We start from the raw sequence: 26,484 nt of genomic DNA, 5'->3' as shown, positions 1-26,484 counted from the left end.
TTTTAATTCGTTTGAACCACTTTGGGGGAAGATCCCCTAAAAAAGAGGAAGCTTTTAATTCTCTCTCCCATTGCGCTCTTTCCATTTTGCCTGTGCTAAGCTATCCTATATGTTGAAAACAAAGAGATTTGACTTTCTGGAAGCCAACCGAGATGACCACCCATATATCCAGTGTAACACAGTGTCCCTCATTGTAAAAACGTACCGTGCTTTTATAGAGTAATGCCCCATACTCCAGCAGTCGCGTAGAGAGATACCTGCATGACACGTAACAGTACAACAGTGATGGATTGTCACTGAAATAAATTTTGAGTTATTTTCCTTAGCCTGTATATCCTCCCCTTTGCAAACCTTTCTTGCCCCCTGTTTCCAAGCTCCATCCAGCCTCCTGTTCCTTCAGCGTGTTTTGGGAGCCTGATTACTTTTCAGACAACTTCCAAAGAGCCGGACATCTTCTCTCGCTTTGGCGTGCCGCCTCTGTTGGCTTGCGTTGTGTGTTTCTTGGATAAATTACCTCATTATATTCAAGAGGGTCTTTGATTTAGAGTTTCTCTATATTACAGGTATTTGTATTTTTGCATTTTAGGCACATGCCTGGGGAAAAAAAAACCTTATAAATACAGGGTTCCTGTATTTTTTTTGATCTTCTCATCATTTTCTCCAACTCTAGACCATGAAAATGGCTGTTAGATGTGTATGTTTGGGCTGCCTGAGGCTTGCTTTGTCGCGGGGGGGGCAGTGCAGGTGTCCCCCACCCCTGGGCCCTGTGTGCCTGGCGGGCAGGGAGGGCAGGGGCCGGTGGCCCTGGGGAGGTGTTGGGGGCCAGGACTGCCAGATCTGCCCGCAGCCCCTCAAGCAAACCGGGACAGAGTAACGTGAGGCTCCTCGAGGGTGATTGAGAGCCCCTGCCCTAACTGAACGGCCTAAGCACTGTATTTTAGGCACCTAAGCTAAATGCTTGAAGTAGGTTGTGCGACTGACCCTTATGTTTATATCTTTTTCAAGTGCAGTCCCTATTTAATGAGCTGTGTGTATTTTTATAGCATCTTTTAGGATCCTTTCAAGTGGAGTCATTAAACATGTATGTTTAATAACCTCTGTGTGATTTGTAACATCACAGATCTTCAAGGTGGGGGGGAAGGGACCTGCTCTGTAGCACAGGACCTAAAAATTGATCTATTAACTCCTGTATAGGCAGTTTAATGAGAATTTTAAAGACGGTCTTAGAAGCTGAAATCCTCCTCCATCTGAGCAGCCTTGCTCAAACCACCATGAAGTGCCCCAAAACATGTGGGCTGTGTTCTCCAGCCCCAAAGTACCTGGAAGGATGAGGAGGAGCCGCTGCTCAGTCTCTGGGGCTGCTCCACACTTGGTGGAGATGGCCAGGAGGGAGCCAGTTAGCGTCAATCATAGAAATCGTTTCTGTCATCTGAACAACTGTCATCAGGAGCGGTTTGACAGAAGTGCTGTCTTGTTTGAAACAGACCACCGAAAAGTCATCAGTGACTCGTTATTAATTAACTACTCGCTGTGTTTTGTTTGTTGGTTTAATGTTGGCAATGAGCTCGTCGCACGGGGATGAAGTTGATGTTCCTTGCAGAACCCAATGAAGCACGATGAAGTTGATGTTCCTTGTAGACTGAGGACTCAGTCCTGAAAAACACTTCAAGAGACCTAAACTTTAACCATGGGATTCTTAACTGGATCATCAGTAGGACTATGCTTCCCCTATATGTAGATACATAAGCTCTGGCAAGCCAGGAGGTTATATGGACAGAAGCAAAGAATGCATGGAGGGGATAGGAGAAGTAGTAAGTTGGGAATGAGACTTACCATAACTTTGGGGAATCTTTGATGAAATTTGTAAGAAATTGTGAATAGGGGGAAGAGTAACACCTTTGGCTTTGCTTCAGATGCCTGTTGGACGCTTCCCAAGTGATTAGTGGTAACTTTGCAGAACTAAATTAAGCCTTTGGAAGGAACAGCACATGAAGCCAATGGAAAAGACAAATAAGAGTTTATTAACATGGAGATGTTGGATCAGATTGCGCTGAAGATGAGATTTAAAGTAATTGTTTTAATAAGGATAGGAAGTAAATTGTAAATTATTTCCCTGTAATTATTTTATTATTATTTATTTACTTTTTTATCACGTAGGGCTGTTCTCTAGTGTTACACTTGCCCACTGCAAGTACTGGCGTCCTGGGAAGGGGAAACATTCGGTGGCTAAGCCTGTGAGATGGGAAGTCAGGAGACAGGCACGCGAAGGGCTGCCTTTGCAGGTTCCTCGCTGCGCGACTGACACCGTTAGTCCATTAGCTTCTCTGGACGTGGTTTTTTTCACCTGTGGAAGGAGGTTTGCCTGTCTCGGCGGCATACTGTGCGCTGCAGGCGTACTGTGCGGTGCAGCGTGCGCGCGGGGCTGACGCTCCGCAGAAACAAGCTGTTACTTGAAATGAGAGGCGGAACAACAAACTTCAGCATTAGAGCTCCAGTAGGACCCACTTTAGAAATTTGTTTCTTAATTTAGTTGTAAATAAGGCCCAAACTTATGTTCTTTTAATTTTTAGTGTTGAGGGTTTGTTTTGTTCCCTTGGGGGGTGTGCGGGGGTGTGTATTTCTCCTCGAAACGAACCGCTCTTCTCTGGGATCTTGAAGAAGTGAGGCTGCGGGAAAGAAAGAAAGAAATGCCCCACTTATTTGCCTCCCCTCGCCTCCTCCTCGGGCACCCTGGCGAGAGGTGGCCCCGGCGCCCGGAGGCGGCAGACCACCCTCAGTTTGCCAGGGCCGCGGCCGGCCGCCGTGAGGCGGTTGCCGAGGCGGCGGCAGGGAGCAGCGGTGCTCGGCAGCGCCCCGCGCGGCGGCGGTAGCGGCGCGTCGCAGCCAATGGCGGCGCGGCGGCGGCGCGTCGCAGCCAATAGCGGCGCGGCGGTAGCGCGGCGCAGCCAATGGGGCGCGGCGGCGCGGGGAGCGGGCCGCGGCGGGCGGGAAGGCGGCGGCGGCGGCGGCGGCGGCGGCGGCGGGGGGGGGGGGGGGCTGCGGGGCGGCGCGGCGGCGGCAGGGGCACCTGCGGCGGCGGTGGGCGCGGGAGGCGGCGCCGCGCGGCTGGGGCGTCCGCAGCGCTGAGAGGGCAGGTTCGGCCCCGCCGCCTCGCAGGCCTCCGCCGCCGCTGCTCGGTTCCCCCCCCTCCCCTTTCCCCTCCCCCGCGGCGCCTGGCAGCGCCGGTTCCGCACCGAGAGAGGCGCCCGGCGTACAGCGGACCTCCATGTACGACAATTTGTACCTGCATGGATTTGAAGACTCGGAGGCGGTGAGTGCCGCCGACGGGGCGGGGGTCCCGCGGGGGCGGGCGGGCCGCAAACGCCCACCACCCTCTCAGGCTTCGCTACCGGGGGTGCCGGTCGGCTCCGTTACATAATTGGGGGGGGGGGGGGGGGCGGCGGTATTTGGGGGTCCCGGCCGAGCTTTGCCGGCGCCTCCCGGGGCGGGCAGCGCCGGCTCCCGCCGCCGTTCCGTTCGTCAGCCTGGCAGGGAGAGCCGCCAACGGCTCAACGCTCGGTGCCCGTTGGACGAAACAGCAGGAGAAGTTGCCGGGCTGCCGTCTGTACCCTGGCCAGCCGGTCAGCGCGGGCGCGTTTGGGATGGGTTAACCGTGCCACGGCACCACCGGGGCGACAGTGGCCGTATCGCCCCAAAGAAGCCGGGACGGGTTGGCATCGTTGGTGTGGAAACGATCTCCCCATCGCCTTCCCCCCTCAGTCTGCAACAGCCGTGCTGGGAGACCGGTGGCATCCCTCACAAAATGGTTCTCTTGCAGCGCGGAGGCTCCCCCGTTACCGTGGCGGGGGTTTTACGCCCCAAATCAGAGACGTTAGCGCTGGTTGTCCAAGCGGCGTTTCTTTCCAGCGGTAGCTGCGCAGGAGCCCCGTGGGGCAGAATTACTCGGGGCATGGGAAGCCGCTGGGATCGCCGCGGCGATGGGCACGCTGTGCCATATTAAACAGGGATCTGTTACATAAGGCGTCGTGGCCAGCTCGTAAAGTACACAGATGATAACATAAATTAGAGCGTACGTCAATGCAGACGTATGTATCGTATGATGTGGTATCCCCAGGAGAATGGACGAGATCCCGTATCGTTTCAGATGAGGCTTTTTTCCTTGCCTGACAACGAGGTCGTCTCGGTCTAGGACTGGGAAGTGTAATCTGTCTACGTGTTGCCTCACGTACTAGCAACTTGTTTTAGCATCCATTTATTTCAGAGGGAAATGAACCACAACTGTGCAGAATTGAAATTAAATAATGCGGTATACCATGTTGAGAGGAAGCCCCATGTATTTGAATCCTTCAAAACTATGTATTTGAATTCTTTCAAAACTCGGCTTCTTTGGGTCAATTTAGAAATTCCTGCCTTTTTAGTATGCATGTGTTAATTTGTGTTTTGTGTTTTCTCTCACTGCTGCTTACAAGCTGCCATGCCAAGTGCATATGAGTGTGTTGGTTCCTTTAAGGATGTGTTTTAGGATCCAACTGGATGTTTCTGTAAACCAGGCATTTGTAAGGCAAAGCGTGAATTCTTGGGAACTGTTCTCAATCCTGAATCTGTCTTGCGGTATAATGTCTTTCAGCAAGGTGTAAATACACTCTTAAAAAGACGACGTAAAAGTATAGCAGCATGGCTAAGAAGACTAACTTGCTGGGTAGCGGTTGCTGTAGAAGAAATGTTTTATCTATAAAAGCCAGATTTTAAAGTTCACTAGAGAATGCAGATAAATGTCTAGTGGGATTCAGGGGTGCTTCTGAGATGCTTAACTCCACGTATTTCAGTAAAGCCCCACTGATTTCTTCCAAGAATGTTATTTGGGAAAAGCAGTTTTAGTGACAGCAGAAGACCAGAGACCTACCTGTTACACAAGGATCTGTGTTGGGATTTGGACTGTGAGAATCATCTCAGTAACAGAAGAGAGGAACTAGGTCTTTAGCTGTCCGCTTTGAAGGACTGGGATGAAGAAGAAGTCATTTCCAGGTTCCTTAATACTCTCTTAACTAGTTCATGATAATGCTGTTTACAGCTTTTGTAATTTTACAGTCTCTCAGTACTTGAGAATGTTTTTGATAGACTTTACTTCCCAAATCGTGGGAATATGTAAGAATCTCAGCTTTCATTAACAAAAAAACCACCAAAACCAACAAACCCAAAACCAAACCACCAAACCCTATAAGCAATCTGGATCTCATAGTCATATGGAAAAGCTAGAGGCTGTAAACCCCAGAGACTCAGACACAAAGTAGATAAAATTCCCCAAGTATGTGTTTGCTTTATGCTCCTGAACCACTTGCTTAAAACATTATACCGTATTATTATTTTAGATTCTGACTCATGAATTGAGAATGCCTGCTGAGACAATATTCTGGCAGACAGGTAGCGTGATGGGTCATATGAGTATTACTTTCAAGCCAAAGAGAGCCAACGTAATAGAATTAATATAGTGAAAAACAAATCGAGGGTAGAATACTGGTTCCCCATGGTTAAGAGAAAATAACTGTGAGCATGCAAAGATTAAAGAAAAGGCCTCCGTGTTGTTCTGGGTTTTAGGACCTGGAAGGCTTAGCCCAGATGTTGTGCAGCTAGTGAACTGAAGGAACTACGAGCTTGTATACCCTACGTGGTCTTTCATTCCCTGAAGCACAGGGAGATGTGATCGAGGACTTGTGCTACTTGCAATGGTTCTGGCATAGAATAACCCATATCAGGGTCAGTCATTCTAGTACAGTAACATCCTCCTAAAGTAGGCATTTGCCCTTATAAAACCCATACAACAGTTTTCTATAGCAATGGCCTAATGGCAAGAAATAAGAGTTAACAAATCACTTTATTTTTTACCCCAGTTATCGTTATTTTGCACATGGACCATGTTCAGTTGGCATTTTCTCTGAAGGAAGTCCTGGTGCACGTCCGAAGTAGCAGAAAGCTGTTGCAAGCTGATGGGCTAGCAGCGTTGACTCAAAAGGTCTGTCTCAGCCTGCGGCTTGGAAGGCAGCTGCTCCAGCGTGAGCCTAACCAGCGTGGCTGCTGGGCGTGCTTTAAGCGCTCTCCCAAGCAGGACTTCTGCAGAGATGTGGTAGGAGCTAAAGCTGTGCCTAGCTCTAATGATAGGGCCAAAACAAAAATCCACTCGCCCTCCTTTCGCAGAGTTTTGTCCCTGCAACATAAAGCGAGTAGCTAGTGGGCTGGGTTTATCAGGGTGAATCTGTTCCTTATCGATGAAAGCAGGGAGAAGAGCAGCAGTTGTGATCAAGGGTTAACCTTTGTCGATCTTCACTGGGCTGAAATAGATGTGTGCTGCTGAGTGCCTCTGAACTGCTTCACGCTAACCTAGTGGTGTTGCAGTTGGAGATTGGCTGAATGGCACAGTGACTTCAAATATCCACGATGAGGTTTCTTCAGTAATAAAACTGTAGCCATTGTAAGTCGTATGTGTACATATCAAACTTTAATTTGCATTGGAGGAAAAGGTGAACGTATGGCACTCACACAGAGTAAACATGCTCACTTTTGGAAAGGTACTATGAAATCACAACATTTAAAGATAGGGAAGCTGAGGTATGTACTGAATTTATAGCTATTCTCTTCTGGTAGATAACACACAGATTAACTGACCAGAGAACACTCTAGGCGGAGTGTGCAGGTGAAATTTTTCTGTTAAAACCAGGAACAAACATGACATTTTTTTAACAGTGAACAGATATATAGATGATTTTTGTAATTGAAGCTGTTATTATAGTATGTTTGTATGTGTGCATATATATAAAATACATGCAAAAATACATGCAAAAATACATGTTTTTATTTATGTATATATAAAGAAATGAGTGTGTGCATGGGTATTACAATCCATTACCTGCTGTGATGATTAATGTGAAGTAGATGATGCGCTAGCTGGTGTGAGGCTTTTTGGAGGAGGAAAATTACACTGTTGAAGCTGAAAAAAACTACCAGTGATTGTAGACAAAAAGTAGTTGCCACGTTGAAGAAAAGAGGTGCAGAGATATGGAGGCAAAAACAACTTTTGCAGGCACAAGTGCCCTTGCAATGAACACAGAAACTGCAGGCTTTCAGGTGATGGAAGGTGCATGAACCATAGGGAGAAACATCTTCCCAGTGAAGATTTTTGCCTTGTTTGTTGCCCTGCCCTGTGATTTTGGGATTTTGGGGGGCTTTTGTAGTGGTTTGGGTAGTTCTAAACAGGGTCACCCTTTTGGGAATGAAAGCTTGTTTGCTTTGTAGGGAAGCACGTCTTACATTCTTGACAACAACAGAATAGGACATAAAAACCCATTAGCACAGGGGGCTTAAGTCAGCGAGGTCTATTGGGTAAGCAAATAATCCTGTTTTACCTTCACATTTGTGAACTGAGAGGTGTGTGTCTATTTATGGGGGGGAAAGATCTGAATGCTGCTTGATATGTCAGTCCAGAATCCCCCAGTGGTTTTGGTTTCAGTAAAGACTCCATCTTTTTCAGAAATAAACTTCAATGAAACCTTCCCATAAGAAGCTGAATTTTCTGTAAAATTACATTTTCCATTAAAACAGCATTTCATTGGAAAAGTCCCTCCAGGAGTTAGCAACAGGTACCCTCTAATGCCGAGTCCTTCCCACCCCCAGCGAATGACCGGGAATGACACACGCTGCAAGTAAGTGTCACCCTTTTTGCACCTGTGGAACTATCAGACCGGTCCCTTTTAGATTATTTGTTTATATTTATACCTCCAAAGCACTCATTTGAGAGCGACACCTGAACACGTGAAATGGCTTTCCTCACTTCTCACAAGGTGTAAGTTTAACGCCTGTCAACGTGTGAGAGGCTTTATCTTGGGTACTTGAATCGGTTCTCGGGGCTGTTGGAAATAGCTGCCTTTGGATAGGTGCTTAGAAGTTGCGCTTGGTTTTGCATCAGGCGAAAGAGCAGAAAGAGAGCAAGGGGTGGCCTGGCACGGGATCAGCAAGGTCCCGGTGTGGGCAGGGCTGGGGAGCCGGTTTGGGCGAGAAGCCCCGGTTGCACGGCGGTGGTGGTGGAAGGGAGGGTGCTGCACAGCATCAGTGCTCGGCGGGAGCCGGTGACAGCCTGCAGCACTCACTCTGCGTGCCTTTCAGCTTAATAATGCCGGTGTTCCCCATTCAGGTCGTCTTCTTCCTCCTTGTGGTCAAGTAATTTAAGATGGTATTTAATTCATGCCTTCATCTTCTGCCTGTCTTTTTGGTAGGGAAGTTCACATTTAAATGTTGTTTGGATTTCTGTGTGGTACCTCGCTGATCTCTAAAGGAGGAGGAAAGGTGGTCTTTTCTTGCCCTACACATCTGTTGTAGTTGTCTTTTTGTTCACTGCTTTTACCTATTCGCTATTTCTCCAGCATAGTCTCCATCTCCAAACCTGTATACGCACCGTTTTTTCTTGACTTCTCGTAGCCATTTGGCCTGTGTCCAACCCTGTTCTGGTTTCCCTCAGGCTCCTCTCATCCCTGCATCCACAGCCTGCCTCCTGCTGCTGGTGCTAGAGGGGGCTCTCAGTACACCGGAGAAGCAGGACTTTTTCTTATGGGTTTGTAAGCCAGGATGATGTGCTTCCATCAAAGGTACTATGCGAGTTCAAACTCTATCACCAAGAATTAGATAAACACTTTCTGTGGGATTCATGCCCAGATCCAGAAAAGCGTTTTAGATTCCAAAAGTCCTTTGGTGTTTACAGGAACTGAACACCGGTGAGACTGACCCTGGTAGCTAATGTTTGGAGTTTGCCATAAAAAGGGCAGTGAGAAGGCCTGTGTATGCAGAAGCCTGCCTAGACTCTGTAATAGTTTCTGCAGCCCTGGCACATCAGGGCTGTAGCAGGGAGTTGGGAAATAGTGGCCAGCAGTGCAATATATAGCATATCATTACAGCATATAGCATTATCGTACTGGCAATATATGTGGTGATAGGTATGAATTTCATCTGCAACGTTAATGGCTTTAGGTCATACATTAGGGTAGAAAGCTCTGCTTGGAGTCATGCCGGTGTATTATTAACCAGTGGTACACACTGTGGCATTACCACGGCTTGATGATATCGTGTGTACGCTGCAGGAGCCAGAAAGGAGACTGCTGTGATGCAGGGCGATAGCACTGGGCATTCATTGCACTATGCAGAAGTTTGACGTGACATCGGTGTAAAAACCATGCTGATCTGTAGGTTTTGTCTCCAGTTATTGCATATAATTCTTGAGAGAGCATTGCTGAGAATCTTTAGGAAAGAGGACACAGGAATAGTAGGAAAATACATTTTTATTCACCATGCAAATGGTCAGTGTCAGTCACCTTTCTCCAGTTCGGTGACATTACTCCTCACACCAGTCATTCCTTCTGTTGCTAATGTACAATTTTTCTCATGGCAACTGAGACAAGAAGATCTCTGTATGCTGCTCAAGCAGAAAAACGTGATTATAGAAACACAAACCTTGGTAGGGAAGTTGATATGCAAATATTGATTGGATTTCTGTATGGTACCTCTCTGATCTCTGAAGGAGAAGGAAAGGTGGTCTTTGCTTGCTCTATACATCTTCTCAGTTGTCATAGGTTGAGCATAAGAAATAAACAAAATGTGTATTTAGAAGTGGTTTTCATCCTGTCTCTTTGGTGATTATACTACAAAACTGTTCCAGTTCATGTAATTTTAAAGACTTGTTGCATTCCATTTACTTAAAGACTGTTCTGCAGTATTGCTTGCAATAAGTGTAGGTCCATGCAGAAGTTGCAGCCCAAAGCATCAGTCCACTGTTTACACAGCAAATATATTTAAATTAAAGTGGCCGCTGGTGTGTTCTGGTTTCTTGCCCCTCCAAGGCGAGGTGCCGGGCGGGCCGTCCTGGGAGGGGTTGGTGCCCGCAGAGCAGGGACGCTGGGGCTGCAGGGACAGGCGTTCACTTGCACCCCCTTCTGAAATCCGTTCTCTGTGCCTGCAGAGTTTGTCACCTCTTCCTGCTACCCCAGAGCCAGTTGCTGTAGCGAGTTTTGTAATACCCCATTCGTTTTATAGATCGCCTTTGTACGACGGGCAGCTGAGACCAAGCAGAAGGCTTCGCATAGCTGGCATAAAACCTGGGACTTTCAGTGGGGTTAGAAGGGTTTCAGTGGTTATTGGGTGCATCGCTTCCACAGGTCCCTTCTGAAATTTTCAAGCTGAAGATTGAAAATTAATAGTCTAGATCTGATTGTGATTTTATACGGCTTGATGGATTTTGCAGGCTGGGATGAAGGCTGCTAGTGAGAATCAATGCTTTTTTCTTTTTTCCAGCATGCTTGCCAGCAGGATTCTCTGGTGGTGGAAAGCCTGGTCATACACACCCTCTTTGCAGTGCACACAGGAGTTTTCATACTTGAAAAATCTTTGCTGGGTTTATAAGTAACATTAATTACAGGGTAAGGCTGCACAGGGAGCATGCCGAGTACCCAGCCGTACAGACCATCTGTGAGATGTGGAGCTTTCCTCATGGCTGGTGACACGAAGGGAAGTGAGATGAAGACTGCTGAAGCTGTCCTCCTTCGGGAGGTCTCCTTTATGAACCAGCGGGTGGGTGGTCTCATCAGACCCTCAGTTGTGGGGCTGATCATCAGTGGGAGGCAACCGGGTTTCCTTTCTGTTACTCCTCAGAGAGACCATGGGTGCGTACGTGAACTGAGAGAACAGTGGTTGCTGATGACACTCGGCTTCTCTTCAAGCATAGCTGTTCTTCGTTTCTCCGTTTGAATTAGTTAAGTTTTCTAATGTTTAATCCAAAAAGGATGAGTAATGTCAGGACCTAGTCATTCCAGGATCGTTTGCCTAACTGCTACCAGTTATCTACTTGCTGTTTGTTTATGTAGGATTTTTAGTTTTAAGTATGCACTCAAGTCTGTCTTGACCGGGAACATACTCGCTAATTTCTGGTAAAAAGAGATTATCCTCTGCCCATTAAGTCCTCTGAATTCTCATTGAGATTTGGCTTTTACACGGTCAAAGCATTTGTGTGTTTTTGACAGTTTCAAATGTGTTTTCATTTCCATTAGTTCTTAATAGATTGCCCGGACCAATGAATCATCGTCTGCCTAACGTTTTTCTTTTGTACAAAGGGCTGTCTGCCAGGGGTTGGAAACTTATTTTCTCTTTTGGGGTTTGACTGGGTGTTTTTGCTTAGGTTTTTCCTACTAAAATTTTCAGAGTCCTAGTACTACTACAACATTAGCTATTCTTACCATGTCTAATGTTTTGTGCTCACATGAAAATGGCTTTCTCTCTGACTCAGATCTTCTGTTTGTTAAAAGTAATGTTGTGATTTGATAGTATGGTAGTCAAATAAAGCATTCAGTAAGAATCATGAATAATTTCTATAAATGACTACCTGCTGTTTCCATAGAAGTACCTTTTTCGGCACAAATACATTAAAATGCAAGAGGAAAAAAAAGCTTCAAGTCATCTAAACAAAAGCAACATAATGAGGAATAGCTAACAGTATATGTTTTTCAATTTCAACTGCAAGTAAGCACTCACCTGATTGGGATAGCCTGTGTTTAGTAATATTGTTTGTTCATATGAAGGCCTAAGGTGTGTAATTAACTATGGCTTTACTCCTGCTTTTGGATTCCTTCTGGTGAACTCTTGAATGACTATGGAGTGCAGCTGAAATGACAAGGGCTTCTCACAAACCTGCTGATCCTGGATTGCGGATTGCTTTCAAAATTTCCCAGTGCTTAAGAAAATGCCGCTGCAAGGAAGCGTGAACGGCTCTCCCTGGGCTCAAGGGCATCTGAGGGAGGAATGTGGCTCTTGGTGCTGAAGGAACACATCATAGGAATCATAAATAACAAGGGGAGAAGCTTAACCTAGGATTTGTTGATGTCATGGCTTGCTCCCTATCTCCCTAAAACATGTTCTGCTTCTGAGATACTGAGATGTTAGATGTTTTTCTATTGAGTATGCATTTACAGAGATTGTAGAGCCTGGTTTTAAAAATCAGCAATTTACACAAATGCAGATTACTTTACGAAGAGGACAAGCCTGACAACTGTTCATGGCCATTTGGAATCCAGTAATTAATTTCAAAATGTCATTGAGCTGGCTGAACGCTGAGTTCTGTAGGGATTGCAGGTGGTGTCAAGATTTGCTTGCAAACTTCTGTCAGATCCTGGTTAGTGTTCTTCCACAGTGCTTTGTTGATGATTTTCATGCCAGCAGTGAATGTTTTGTGTTCTTGAGTGTCTCCTTTTGCCGTGCCCCTTCCTTCTTTCCACGTCTTCACCATGTACTTACATTCAGGTGTGCTATGTTTGTGCCTCTGCACGGAGCACAGCGAGGAGGTTAGCAGCCTGTTAATAGGCATGGGCTTTGTCGTCATCCTGGTAGTTTCCCTCTTCCAGGAGAGGTCTATTGCTAGTGGGCATCTTCATCCTCTTCACTCATGACATCTTTCAGGTCATGGACCTGTGCATGCCAAATGAATTTAGCTGCTTGCCAGTCACTCCTGCTGTAGCATCATCTACGGATGAAACTGTTGGGGAGTGGGGCTTAGTGGGAACTTTTCATTGCTTGTTTCATAAACCAAAGAAAAGAAAGATTGGACTGGAGCTCCCTTGCCCCATTAAAGCTTACTGCCTCATGTGCTGGAGCACTGGTGTGTGCCCATCTTTCTCTGTGTTACTGGGCATGAGAAGGGATTTCTCCTCTGGAAAAAGACACAAGAGAGCAGTTCTTGAAAAACGAGAGATGTGGGCTGCTGGGTGGGTTGGAGGAGAGTGCCTCCAAGCACAGGTTGGCAGTGTAGTTTAGCATGTGCTGAGTAACCAGGGCCTCCTCTTCCTCGCTCCTGCATCTTTCGTTACCTTCTCTTCTTCTAAGGTTCCGTCTTCCCTTAACTTGGCTCAGTTCCTAACATGGTCACTTTAGGCAGATGATGGGTTTGTGTCTCTATATACACATACATATGTGTACAGACATAGGTATGTATATATGGGGGGTTGGGCTCAGGGGGTCCCTTCCAACCTCAGCTATTCTGTTAGGCTGTGAAAATTGAAGGAGGACTTTCAGAGCAGCAAGGGAGGCAAGGGGGCGAGGGGGTCTGTCCAACTGCAAGTTCTGATGGCTCTGTCTTGTGCCCACCTATCTGTCTTTGTCTACTCCACGGCGCTGATCAGGAAAACTTGATTTTTGATTTGGAGGATTACCTGTACATCCAGAGTCAGCCAAGCTTTTCCACCCATCACAGAGAGCTGGAGGAAGCCAGCGGTGCCTGGTTTTGTACATGGATGTGCAGGATGTTAATCTGCGTTTTCTGTTTCTCTCTAAAGCTAGCCTTGTCAGAAAGTGTTTTGAGGAAAGGGCTCAGAAGGAGGAATGGCGGGCTACAGGGTCTACTCTGCTCCTCAGGGCTGTGAGGATTTTAGTTTTCACAAGGGCATAGAAAAGCAAGAAAACCCTGGGGGAGGGGGACAAGGGGCTGCTCTTCTGTTTTGTTTTGGTTTTTTTTTTCCTAAAAAGGCAGGTGGTACAAAGGCGATGTAAGTTACAGAGATGGAGCAATTCGGTTGTGCTGTTCGCCAGCATGGGGGATGCAGCCTGGCAGTGGTCTGATTTAATACAGCAACATGGAAGAAATCATGAGGAAAAAATACTCCCTATCATCTTGCTGAGTACTGAAGTGGTGAAGTGCGTGTTTGAACGAGCTGCTAACACTTCATATAAAACTTCACAAGCCTTTCTATTTTGAGAGAATTCTGTTTATACCAAATACATTTTCTCTGTGAGTCCTCTCCTGTTTTTTTTCCGTGCTGGGACATTTCCCCGCAAATCAACTCTCCCGCTGCTCAGCTCACTTGTGCTTTCTGCTTCCTCCTGTGGGCTGTTTGTCCTTGCTACAATGGCATCACAGTTAGTGATTACATTATCATATACATCAGGTTTTCTTTGGAAATATGTTGCTGTAGATGTTGTACTAGGTGCTCTCGGTGTGTATGAGGTTGGAGGATTTTTTTTTTAATAGCTGTGTCCATTATGGGCATAAACGAGCCCTTTGCACCTCTTGCCCCCATGGGACGAGCTATAGGGTGAGGTGGCCAAGGCATCCTCCCCCTTCCCCTTCCCGCTCATGGAGCCAAGTACAAGCTGTAAGTTTCTGGCCTATTAGTTCAAACTAAACTTTTTCAGAACATTTCATCCTTTAATCTCTTATTATAAGAACCCTCTTTCTTATGGTTACCCCCCTTTTCTGCTTCTTGACAAACTTCTCCTTTCCACACGTGATTTCTTGACAATATTTTTAAGCCATGCTCCTGCTGTGATTGGTGTGTCCCCTGAAGCGTGTATCTCTCTTTTGCCTGGGAAAATGATGTATTCTGACAAATCATCAGGTAATCTCTGCTAAGATATATAGGTCATGAGATACCATGATAAAATTTTATTTTCTAGAACAGTCACTGGTGATCTCATCAGGTTCTGACAAAACAAGCATCATTCTTGGGCAGAGAAGTTTCAATTATGACCAAGGAAAAAAATCCAGTGGCAGCTAGCCCTGCCTTTGTCAGCACCGGCTGCTTCTGCGTGAGACCTAGCAGCAGCTGCTGGCACCAGGGCCTCTGTCCTAAACGGCATGGTGAAAGCGCACTCCAGGAATGACAGATACCCCAGAAATATGTCACCAAGTGACACCAAGCTAGGAAAAGAAGTACCTGTGATTCAGCAGGCTGTGGTGGTACTCATCCTGCCTGCACCAAGGCAGTCCTTGCTGTTCACTCAAGCTAGATTCACAAAAGGTGTGTCCATTGTGGAAACGCAACTAAGCTACCAGCATGAGCATGATCTGCAGCGTCGAGTGTGCCTTAAACACTGGTGCTGCTCCTAGAAGAAATTGTCCTGCTTCCAGCTCCTTCCTAGTGTACGCTCTCCCTGCTGATGAGCAGAAAACGGCGTCTACGGCTGCCGCTGTGCATGGACTCACCTGGCTGAGGTGTCAGCTCTCTGTCGAGTCTGGGGCTGGGACCAATGTATGGAGGGTCAGACCCTCTCCTACGGTATTCCAGTTCAGCCTGTCAGAACTGGGACACTGGTCTTCACGCATGCAGAAAAAATTTTCAACCCCAGGGAAAAAGGCATCTCCACCAGTGTTTTCATGTCTGAATACCAGAATGAGCCAGATCTGGAGGACATGCAGGTTCCCTTACTTGTGAGGATCTCTTCTTTGTCCTGCTGAACGGCACCCTCGCCGTTGCTGTATGACTGTACAGCATTTCAGGATTTCCAGGCAAAGACTGCCAGGACCAGGAGGTGGGACATGACGTGTTCCTGACATGCCTCTCAGGCCTCCTGGAAGCCAGGACTACTTTCTGGGCTAATAAAAGAGCATTTGCCCTGGCCAGAAGCAAGCAAGTGGCAAGCACTAGCTGCTGCAGGTCGGTGCTGAAAGCAGAGTAAACGAGCGGGAGCCCGGGGTGTGATAGTCTCTTTACCCTCCAGACGTCTTGACCAACTTTGTTCATCTTAGATTTTTTTCTTGCGAAGTTCTGTCACCACTTTTTTTCCTCATAACGGAGCGTGAGGAGACAAGGGAGTTGATCTGGCCCTGCCAGAAAGCTGCTAGCAGAGATACCTGATGTCGTTTCACGTGCGTACCTGCCGGTGGATCTGGGCCGACAGCAGGCTCCCACCTCACAGGAGCTCTTGTTCTTTAAGCAAAATTACCCTACTGATACGCAATTGTAATAAAGTGTGCTTACTGAAGTGTCTGTTTAAAAAAGAAAAGGGGGCAAAACTATTTCTTAGTATATTTGTTTTCAAAGTTTCTGACAAGATATGAGAAGTAGCTTTATCCCCAGTGTAGTGCTTATTGTAGTTAAAATGTTCTCAAGATGTTTTTGCACACTACAAAGAGGAATATTGAAACTTTGCCCTTTTAATCGATCTCATATTGGAAAATGAACTGGATATTGACAGATGGAAAAGAGATAGATGAATTGTATTTTGCCTCCCTACATTTTTACAGGCTAGTTTCAGTTGTCTGTTATTTTTTACTTACTGTCCTAAGGAGCAGAGTGGTAGGAAGTGTTTTAGTACGTTGTTGAGCAGCTATTGTGTTACACCCTAGAACGGGTTCGGTTCAGGAAGGCATTAAGTAATCTTTCTCTTTAATGGATTAGGTCTGCTATATGTAAACATACAGAATGAGTGGGAGTGTAAGAGAGGAAAAGAGTCACAGACTGGAATATTTCCTGTTGTACATTTAAAATTCATAGAGTGGTGGTGGATACATACAAGTTGTTTTGCTGAACTGAGTTAAGAAGTTGACTTAGGCTTTGAAACTTGCCATTGAATGTCATTTCTAGTGCTGATGCTGTCACTAGTTAGAACTATGCTGAGGATGTTTTATCTATCATAATTTTTAAGAACCTTGTTAAATTTTTAGCTCCACTACTCCGTTCTGAATATGTCACCTATGAATGTTTCCTTTTTGTTGGCTTGGAATCAAATTTGCACCTTTCCATTTCATTGGAAAACCTTTCCATCTTATTTTTGAGAGAGAGGTGTCCCATACTACCGTCCTAGCTCCGTCAGTCACTACATAGGCTTACGTTGTGCAGGGATAGTACTGTGTTCAGTTTTGGGCCCCTCACTGCAAGAAGGCCATGGAGGGGCTGGAGCGTGTCCAGAGAAGGGCAACGAAGTTGGTGAAGGGTCTAGAGCACAAGTCTTATGAGGGGCGCTTGAGGGAGCTGGGGTTGTTTAGTCTGGAGAAGAGGAGACCTTATTGCTCTCTTCAACTGCCTGAAAGGAGGCTGGAGCCGGGGCGGGGTCGGCCTCTTCTCCCCAGGAACAAGCGATGGGACGAGAGGAAACGGCCTCAAGCTGCGCCAGGGCAGGTTTAGGTTGGACATTAGGAGAAACTTCTTCACCCAAAGGGCTGTCAGGCCCTGGCCCAGGCTGCCCAGGGCAGGGGCTGAGTCCCCGTCCCTGGAGGGATTTAAAGAACGGAGAGATGTGGTGCCTAGGGACATGGTTTAGTGGTGGCCTTGGCAGTGCTGGGTTAACGGTTGGACTCGATGATCTTAAGGGTCTTTCCAACCTTAACGATTCTATGATTCTATGATTTGTACACAGGGTTTTGAATGGTGTAGCCCCCCCAGCCCTTGAGAAAGCAATTGCCCTGTAACTTGGGTCTCTCTCTGTCCAGACGCTTCCTTGATGCCTTTGGTTGTTATTCTTGTTCTTTCTGAGCCTCTCATTTTCCAATATTGTTTTCTGAGAAAGGAAAGTCGTAGCTGGTGCTGTATGTACTCTGCAGATAAAACTGCACCAGCATGGGAGAAGTGTTCACTTGACACCTTCGAAGTTACACGTATTTCAGTGTATTTCATGTGTAAAGCGATATGCTTCATGAAAGAGATGTTATGCCTCCCAGTGACTGGACTGTAAACATTTGGAAGATACGGGAAAAAATGCATGCTACTGAAAAAAACACTTGCAGGACGAGGGCTTTGCCGACTATGTTGTTACTAGTTGAGAGTGGTCCAGAAGAAGATTACCACATCAAATATTTCCTTGTGCGTTGAGCCCCAGGTTCAAAATACTCAGGTTGGTCCTTAGCCACTGGTTTTATACTTTTTAAAACCATAACGTCGTGGGCCTTTGACTACGTGATGCCAAGCGTGTCCCCGGTGTTGACCAAGTTTGAAGTTATAATCTTAATACCTAAGGGGTGATTGTGACAGTCATTTTAATATGTAATATGCTCAGTACTAAAATCTATTTCTAAGATGCCTGGGTACAACACACAGAAACATCGTGCTTCCAGGTACTTTTTGTTGTCTGCAGGAGGAAGCTTCTGTTTGCAAGATTTCTTATTCTGGTTCTCTGCATGCAAGTGGTATCTGCTAAGTGGGAAAACACATTCAAAGGAATGTAACTTTGCTCAGATATTTTGTGTTTTCCTTTATAAGCAAGAATTTAATTTATAAAAGATAGGTGAGATCTGTTTGGCATCAGAAATGAATATTTTACATTCTCCAACAGAAAAATATTGATAAAGCTAGGCTACCTTTCTTCTAGATGGTCTGTTCTCTTACAGATAAAGAAATCCTAGTCTGTAGACTCAGAGTAACAACAACAAAGATGTAAATAAATAAAAACATTTCAGTGTTGTTTTGCTGAAAACTGATCTGCGGAGAGGTATGTCCGGAGTCATTACAGCCAGCTTTTCAGGCTGATTTTGCTGAACGTTTTCAAACCTGTCTGGACTAAATAGAAATTAACTCTGAAATTCCGGGCCAGAACTGAACTGAGGGATAAAACCAAAACGAGAGCCTAGGTTTCAGTGGAGCTAGACTCGTGTATTTCAGGGAAGTGCAGCCCCAAAGTCCTGATTCCTACTCATTTCTTCCAGCTATTAAATAATTCCTCCCTTTGGTTGTGTTGCCTCTTAACCCACCTGCAGTTGCTGCATTACTTACAAAAAAAAAAGCTGCTTCCCAGCAGCTGGAAGATGAACCAGCTTCCCCCATCCAACCGTTTCAGGAAGGAGATCAGCAAAGTGGTTTCCCGGGTGGCTGCCTGCCTGGCTGGATACATGCTGCAGTCTCTGGAGATCCTGGAGGTTTTTTTTTTGCGTCCATTTTATTTTGCTCCTTCCTCCTAAAGCAAGTCCCTCTCTGCCTTTGCTCTGAATTGCAACGGTGCTGCTGACACAGAGCCTGGCTGCGAGAGGTTCTGCCGGAGGGGAGCTATGGCTGCCGGGGGCACAAGGCAGATCCTGCTCTGCTCCGGTTTTCCCTCGTTGAGCAGCTGCTGTTACTGTTCCTCCCGTCCGATGGGAAGGAGTTGGCCAAGCTGCGCGAGCAGCACCCCATCCCGCTGCTTCGGGATGGTGGGAAGAAGAGGAGTCGCTCCTTCTGAGGCTGAGCTCTTTTTTCCCCTCTCACTTCTTAAGCACCTGTTACTAATTTGGTAATTTATTCGTATTTCCGTAGTGTGGCTTGCACAGCTCTCTTCCAACTTTGAGACCGACATAAGAGCTGCAGTATAGAGAGATACGGAAGGGGCTATGTTAGGACAGCAGGACCGCAACTCAAGAGCGATACAGATACAAATGTCAGCAAGAAACAGCTTGAATCCTGGCTGTGCCTGTGCTGACAGTGTGCCTGTGCTGACAGTGTGCCTGTGCTGACAGTGTGCCTGTGCTGACAGTGTGCCTGCTCTGCAGTTCCCTGCCCATAGCATGCCCTGAAAAGATGTACAGTGGAGTAGGAACTTCATAAGAGCCCAGGGCTTCCAGGCCATGCTTCTGGAGAGGAGGTACATGAAATGGCCTCCAAGGAGAGGGCAGAGAGAGGAGAGTCTGGGATTTTCTACTTTTCACTCTCCTGTGCATTGCTGGTAGAGCTGGGTAAAAAATCCTCCTTTAGGAGATCACTCTGAGCCGAAGAGTCATGTAAATCCTCAGTGGGATGGAAGGGGAGCGTGGGTACCTCACGCGGAGGTGCTCAGCTCCTCTGTGCGTAAATGAAAGTACAGCCGGGGCTGGGGTGCCAGCGCTGGGGACAGAGCAGGAGCACTGCCACCTCCCTGGCCGTGCGTCGGAAAGCCTTGGCTGTGCCTACTGCTCCTGCTTCTGTCAGGCTGAGGGAGAACTGGGGCGTACGTGGCCTCTGCCACCCCCGGTTGTCACTGGCAGCCTCCTTCTCTGAAGACAGCGCTGTGCTGGCTCGTCCCTTCGGCGGGGAGGGCTGGCCGTGCTCCCCGGGGGGCTCATCCCTTCTGCGGCTGTGCGGGTTGGAAGAGGTTGCTGGAGCACGGCGTGAGGCCCCTGCGCTCCTCCTCCGCGCTGTTTGCTGTCTCCGCAGCCTTCCCACCTGCTGCCAGGCCGGGGAGAGAGATGCTGGGTGCAGGAAGAAGCGCGGGTTTAATGACAGAGTACAGCGACGCTGTGCCCTCCGCGTGGAGCTAATGGCACACAAGAGGGTTTACAAAACGGACTGGGGGAGAACTCCGTAGTAATTGAATTCTCCTGCAGGTTTTGTGCTGCGGAAAGTAGGATGTACACAGCAGCCGCTGCAGCTAAACACGGACCTGATCCCGGGGGAGCGTTCAACCCTGTAGCTTCCAGGGAGCAAGCTCCTGGCATGGAAAACTCTCTGCACATGCACATAAAGAATGAAATACAAAGCATGTAGTTAATAATAAAAGGTACTAAAGAAAACATGAGTTTAATACAAGCTTTTTCTTCCTGCCAGCAGCACAGAGCACTTGGACTTGCAGTGAATTATTCTGGAGCATGGAGATCTCCTGGTGATGTCTCCTGCAAGGGGTGCCATGAATGCATTAATACTTACATAAGCTGTTCCCGAGTGCATGTCCATCCCCAAATCTCTTCTGTTATAGGAGGTAAATATGGCTGTTGTTTATGTATACGTTTAGATCAACACCATGTTATCATGGCATTGAAATATTTTAGTGTAACAGCTGCAGTGTAAGTTGAGGGCTTGTCTGTCCAGCACGAGCAGTTTGTCTACCCAAGAATCGAGCCCTGGGGGTTTTGCTTTGTTTAGCCCAGGGCAGAAAGGGAATTTGGGAAGTTCCTAAAGTTCAGGTGACTGGCTTTTGATTTACATCCTTCCCCTCGTCCTTCTCTTTCTTTGGAAGTGCAAGGAATGGTTTTGCATCTGACTTCAGTGAGGTGCGTACCTACCTAATGGGAACTGGCTCAGAGTGATATCAATGTAATGGTGGTTGCGAGCAAGCAAGCATCTTTCATCTCCTGGACTTCAGTTCCTTACTTATCATTTTTATATTCTGGCTGATGATCTTTGAACATTTTTCTTTATTCTGCTGGATATTTTTCTGTACCTTTGACCAGGCTTTGGCTTCGCTCTAGCATCACACCCCTTCCCTGCCTTTTAGCTTACATTTCAGCGTGGATTTAGAGGACGCTAGCAGAACCCTTGACAGCAGTGAGGGTTTTTTTGAGCAGATGTACCTCTTGTAGAATATCCCAAAATAATGGCAAAAGCTTTAGACCAAAATAAGGGGGTTTAAATCTTGTCAAACTTTGGACAGATTCCACTCCTGACAAGGCTTTTTTTTTTTTCTTTCTTTCAGCAAAGAACAATATCCAGGTGCTTAAAGTTGTCCCGTTTGCTGCTTCTGCAGATTTGTGTTACTGATGCATGTGAGAATTTTGATAGAGAAGGAGCTTTTTGCACAGAATGAGATCTGCAGTGTCTTTTGCCAAATCAAAGAGGTTGTGGGTATGCTAGTGATTCCTAAAGGATTTTTTTTCTTGGAATGCTTATTGGATGCTAGTAAGAAGGAATATTAAACTATTGTTTCTCCTAAGCCATTTAATTAAGAATCCATTTTGAGATAATACTAGGAGCAGTTATTAAAAAAAGAAAAGGATTTTGTCTTTGCGTTTCTAATTTTTAACTCTCTTAAATAACTGTCAAATACTGGTGTACTATGTAAAATTGAAACAGTTTGGCACAAGCTCATGGTTTTCATAAGAATTTGAGAAAATATGTTCAGACCATGCCAAAAAAAATATTTACAGTGTCTGGACTTCAGATGTAGACTAAGGTTTTGGCTGTTCCCGCTTCCTGGACTTGCATTTGTACTTAGCATAACTTAGTACCCTCCCATTTATCCCAACAGTGAATATATGGAGAGACTATTTAGCCAGTGGCATCCCAAGGTTTTTTTTAAAATCTTTGACATTTGTTTGTTCCTGTTTCTAATCTCCCAAAAAGAAACGTTTGCTTCTCCTGTGTTTTGTTGGTCCTTCTTACAAACCACCTGAGAATATGTGATATTAACAAGTACCTCTCAAAACACTGGTGTGTTTTCAACACCTGAACTAATATCCAAATCAGACCAGATACGGTAACACTCAGCAAATATTATCTGTGGGGATTTCTTCCCCCATTTTATGTAGTAGTGATACAAACCCCCTGGTTTGTTTGGGGTACCTGTGCTCCGTCGCTACTCAGCAGTGCTCTCAGAGCTGCGGGAAGCGGTCGGAGTTGCTGTAATTGGGCACGCTGAATTTCCAGCCCTGTCACTGTGAAGTCCCATCTAGCCAGTGGGCAGCAAAGTACAGACTGTAACAACCCTGAGGTCCTAGAAAGTCCTTGGAGTCCTGCATTGATTACAGCAATTAAGTTCCATAAAGTGTCGCTCAAATATTACCTCAGTAGGTGATAGCAAGATGCCCTTTCACTTGTATTTAGCTCTCAGCATGTACAGTGTTTAGATTGCAAGGTTTTGGGGAAAGTAGTTGCTATTTACAGAGTGAATAGTACTTAGAAAATTAGGGCTTTTTCGTGCTAAGATATTTCTAGCAGTATATAATAGCTTACTGTGAGTTCAGCCGTCGTGTGATTTCAGATTTTGGTCCTTGCTGCAAGAAAAATAATAAGAGATCATGGCAGCTGGAAGATGGTTCCCTGGGGAAAAAAAAAATAAAGAAAAAAAGAAAGTGGAAAAGGTAAAAAAAAAAGTAAAGTGCTCTGTTTGTAAGCCTCGTTTATTAGTGTTTAAAGCTGTTTCTGAGCCTCCGAGTTCGGAAGCTTTTGGAAGGAAGAAGCTAATTAAAAACACACTACAACACAACATACTAAGCCTTAGCCCAAACCCTATCAGTTGCTTGGCTTAAATTAAGCAGCATGAAATTCATTTCAACAACACCGTAACAGCATGTCACAATTCTTTCCCATTCGCTACGCAGCATGAATATTTTAAACAAAGTAATTTTCCTATAATTACATTGAAGATGTAAGTCTGTTTTGGGTTTTCTGTGCCCTGGTGAGACCCTTAGCAAAACCTGTGAGAGGTGGGCAAAAGCAAAGCGGATGGGATGACTTCAGAGGAAATCATCGCTGCCTAAATATAACTTGTCACAGCAGAGAGCTGCAGTCCTCTGTGTAATAAATGGAGTTTGGCTGCCCACCAGGTTTCTTCAGTGAAGGATTACAAAGCATGTGCTATCTGGAATTTGACTTGTGTGAGATGGGGGCCTGGTGCAGAGCTGGAATACCTGGTACCTGGTTTTAGATTAGATATTAGGAAGAATTTCTTCCCGGAGAGAGTGGTCAGGCCCTGGCCCAGGCTGCCCAGGGCAGTGGTGCAATCACAGTCCCTGGAAGCGTTCAAAAACCGTGTGGATGTGGTGCTTAGGGACAGGGTTTAGAGGTGGACCAGGCAGTTGGGTTAACAGATTGGGCCTGATGATCTCAGAGGTCCTTTCCAACCGTAACGACTCTGTGATTCTGCCCTGCAGACCTGCAGGCCTTGTTTGTGTCTTGCAAACTGGTGGGTAAATTGCAAAGCCAACCACCCATCTGCTTGAGCACCGTTGGCGAGTGTGTGGTTTTACCAAATCAGCTTTGGGTCAAATTGTGAGACGGTTCAGCATGTTCTAAACAACTTCTGTTTAAAAAGAAATCAGGGTTATTTTGGTTGTATAAAACCCGATGGTGTGGGAAGTGGTGACGCCACGCTAGAAGAAAATCAGGACACTGTAATCATAAAAATCCTTAAAAAGATGTATGTTCTTTAATTTAAGTGTTTGAATTAGGAATAGCATGCGGTGAAAACAGACAGGTGGCTAGGATCTTCTCGACAATGAGGTCTCGAGGAAAATTCCACTTCTTTCCTCACATTTATAATACTTGGAAGATTATTGTATTGAACATTCCTGCTTCAGGGTCTGAAGTCTTCTCTGTGTGTTTGCAACCCAACGAGAGATGTACTGTTTTTTGGAAAGTTGAGAAAAATCGTTTTAGCCAATGAACAGGAGAAAAGAATTACTGAGGTCCTTCATTTGACACTTCTTACCCTTTCTGGTAATGCCAAGTCAGCGTAAGTGTGTTGTGCAGAAGAGATGACAAGGAGAAAGGTGATGGCGAGGGTCCTCGCTCCGGTTGTTGCCTCTCTGCCACTTGGCAGTGTAATTCTGTGAGTCTCCTCCGTGCAAACCATATTGCAATGGCAGCGATTTGAAAACAGCGGCAATCTGGCTCACCCTTCCTACTTTGTTTCTGTGCCATCAACTTCTGCACTCGGGTCCCGTTTGCTAAAATAAGGTCCCTTATGCGCACAATCTGTGACATAAAAACCGGAGGTCACAGCACATACTGAGGAAAATGAATGTCAGATGTCCACGTGCTGCTGAACAGTCCTCCAGGAAAATAACCTTACCTGTTGTATCTGAGCTCTCTTAGTTTTTTCCTTTTTCTAAAGGAATCAGCGGAAATCCCAGCCATCCTCAGGCACAGGAGAAAGCATAAGTAACAAACTTCTGCTTGGTCACTTCCAGCTCCCTCTGTGAATCAGCTTTTTGGAAACAGATCATGGTCTGTTCACCAGAAGAAAAATAGAGGCAGAGGTAGAAAAGAAATTCCAAATACTTCAAATTTTCAGGGCTTTTTTTCTTCCAGGGAGCAGTTTGAAGAGTGTTGGATAGTTCTTGTTCACTTATTAAGTGATCAGAAACTTAAAATCTAATACATACTTCTTTCCTTGTCTGTAAAAACAAGGCTTCTAGCTAAAAATCTGCTGCGTCCAGAACTCCTTGCTTGATTTGTGCCACTACCTGAGTGAAACTCATCCTTGGCAAAAGGTTGGTGAAGGTTTATCCACGTATAAACCTCACACAGAGTAGGTTTTGAGGCTTGAGGTGTTGTATGGGCTTATTCTGGTCTTCTGCACAGAGTAAATGTCATCCAGTGGAAGGGAGGTAAGGTGGGGGGAAGGGAAGGGATTCAAGGATGGAAGGACAAAATCGTGACTGTGACATCAAATTGGTGAACTTTGGTGAACTGTAAGGGCTTGCTAAGGGGCAGTTAGGGAGGGAGAGGAGCTGGGTCTGCTTGGGAATCATCTGTGGGAGGTGGAAACCGGCTCATAAATGTGAGACAACAGTCGTGGCTTCTCTCAGCTGTGCTTACTTCTGTGTGCTGATATTTTGGAAAGCTTCAAGCTGGATTAGTAGCCTAGTAGATTGATGGAAAATACTATGTTTAAATACCCCACGTGTCTGTTACTGTATTTAGATTGTTTTTTTAATCTATCTGCTTAGCAAATGTAAGCTACGTAATAACAACTGTGTTGCTGTACCAACGCTCGCTCGTTCTGGCAGAAGCGGGAAGCGTCTCGTCCCATTGCGTCTGTACGTCCTTCTGTCCTGCTGGCGGCTCCTGAGCCAGGCGGTTGGTGTTGCTGCCTTTGTGGCTAGATACAGAGTTCTCTAGCAAAACGTTCTGCTACTTTACTCAGGCAAAACAGGCTAGGGTGGGGTATTTTTTAAAGCAGTGACTGGTATGTTTTGTTGTTACTCCCCTGTGGGCTTTGTATAAAGATCTAAAGATTAAAATCTCACAGAAATCCTGTAGAGGCAAATAAAACAGTAGTGATGCTCTCTCGAGTTCATCGCTAAAGAGGCATTGTTGCTGGTCTATTTACAAACTTACGTTGTCATAAAAAACCCAGAAAACCCCAGGCGAATGAGGTTGGCCTTATTGCCAGGTGCTTCATTGCCCCTGTGAAGTCCCAAGGTGTGATTTTGGGGGTGATGCTTCCTGCGCCTGGTTTCAGAAACATACCCTTGAATGGTCCTAAACCTGTGACGACGATAACATACTCACTATTCAGCTCACGATAAAAGAATAAATGCTGGTTTGTAGACGTGCCAAAAAAACCACAATGGCCTCTATTCAAAGGTAAAGTAAGTATATCGGAGAGCAGTCCCAGGACAGGGCAAGAGCAGGCACAGGGCAGCCCGGTTTTCACAAAGGCGACGTGGTGCATCAGGGAGAGAAAACAAAGCTAAGCTGGATGAAGACAAAAAAGAAATGGAGATAAACTTGAACAGAGTGAAATAAGAGGAGAAATGGGAGCTAATCCTCTTCCAGATTGCCAAGTAAAATGTCTGTGATGTTGTAAAGAAGGACTAGATGTAGGTGAGGTTTAAAAAAAAAGGGGTCCACCCGTGTCAGCAAGGACACTCCGTCACAGCCAGCATAGGAAAGCATCCGTAATATTCAGAGACCTGCTGTTTTGTCCCGTGTGTCTCTTCGCTCCAGGACACTGCACCTGGAGCAAAAGAGATCTCCGGGAATAATGCAGGGGAGGCAGGGGGAGAGAGTGGGGGCCAAGGGAGTGACTTACAAATACACTGCGTTACTTCAGGACTTACGGCTGCAGACTTCAGGCTGTATGCCTGGGGAAACGTTGTGGTAGACCACATATGGTAAACACAGATGCTTGTGTAGTTGGCAGCATGATTAAGTTTAGTTTGAGGGCAATATTCGTCTCTTTTTTTCTTTTCTGAAGACTTACAGAACATTCTTGACTTCCTAACGTGTTACTGGGGACAGACACAAAGCAGCGTGTTTCCAGAAGAGCTCAGTTAGCCTAACAGGTGCAATTTTATTAGCTGGT

At 46.1% G+C, this 26,484-nt stretch overlaps 1 protein-coding gene across 2 annotated transcripts in view; it reads left to right on the top strand.

Moving 5' to 3' along the window:
- The window catches only part of CACNB4 (calcium voltage-gated channel auxiliary subunit beta 4), a 115,472-nt gene that overhangs the window by 39,483 nt on the left and 49,505 nt on the right, over nucleotides 1-26,484 (top strand). Inside the window, exon 1 of one of the 2 annotated variants that reach the window (XM_087734501.1) lies at nucleotides 3,071-3,310. The exons of the other annotated variant lie outside the window; for it this stretch is intronic. Within the exon in view, the coding sequence (XP_087590627.1) occupies nucleotides 3,266-3,310 (45 nt within the window). The 5' untranslated portion in view covers nucleotides 3,071-3,265. Of the gene's footprint in view, nucleotides 1-3,070; nucleotides 3,311-26,484 lie in introns of those variants that run through there. 2 annotated transcript variants of the gene reach the window in all.

Source organism: Nipponia nippon, unplaced genomic scaffold (assembly GCF_047370975.1).
Source record: "Nipponia nippon isolate SJK-2023a ecotype South Korea unplaced genomic scaffold, ASM4737097v1 scaffold_5, whole genome shotgun sequence".
In the NCBI taxonomy this organism is placed as follows: domain Eukaryota; kingdom Metazoa; phylum Chordata; class Aves; order Pelecaniformes; family Threskiornithidae; genus Nipponia; species Nipponia nippon.
This window is presented reverse-complemented; position numbering and strand designations above follow the sequence as displayed.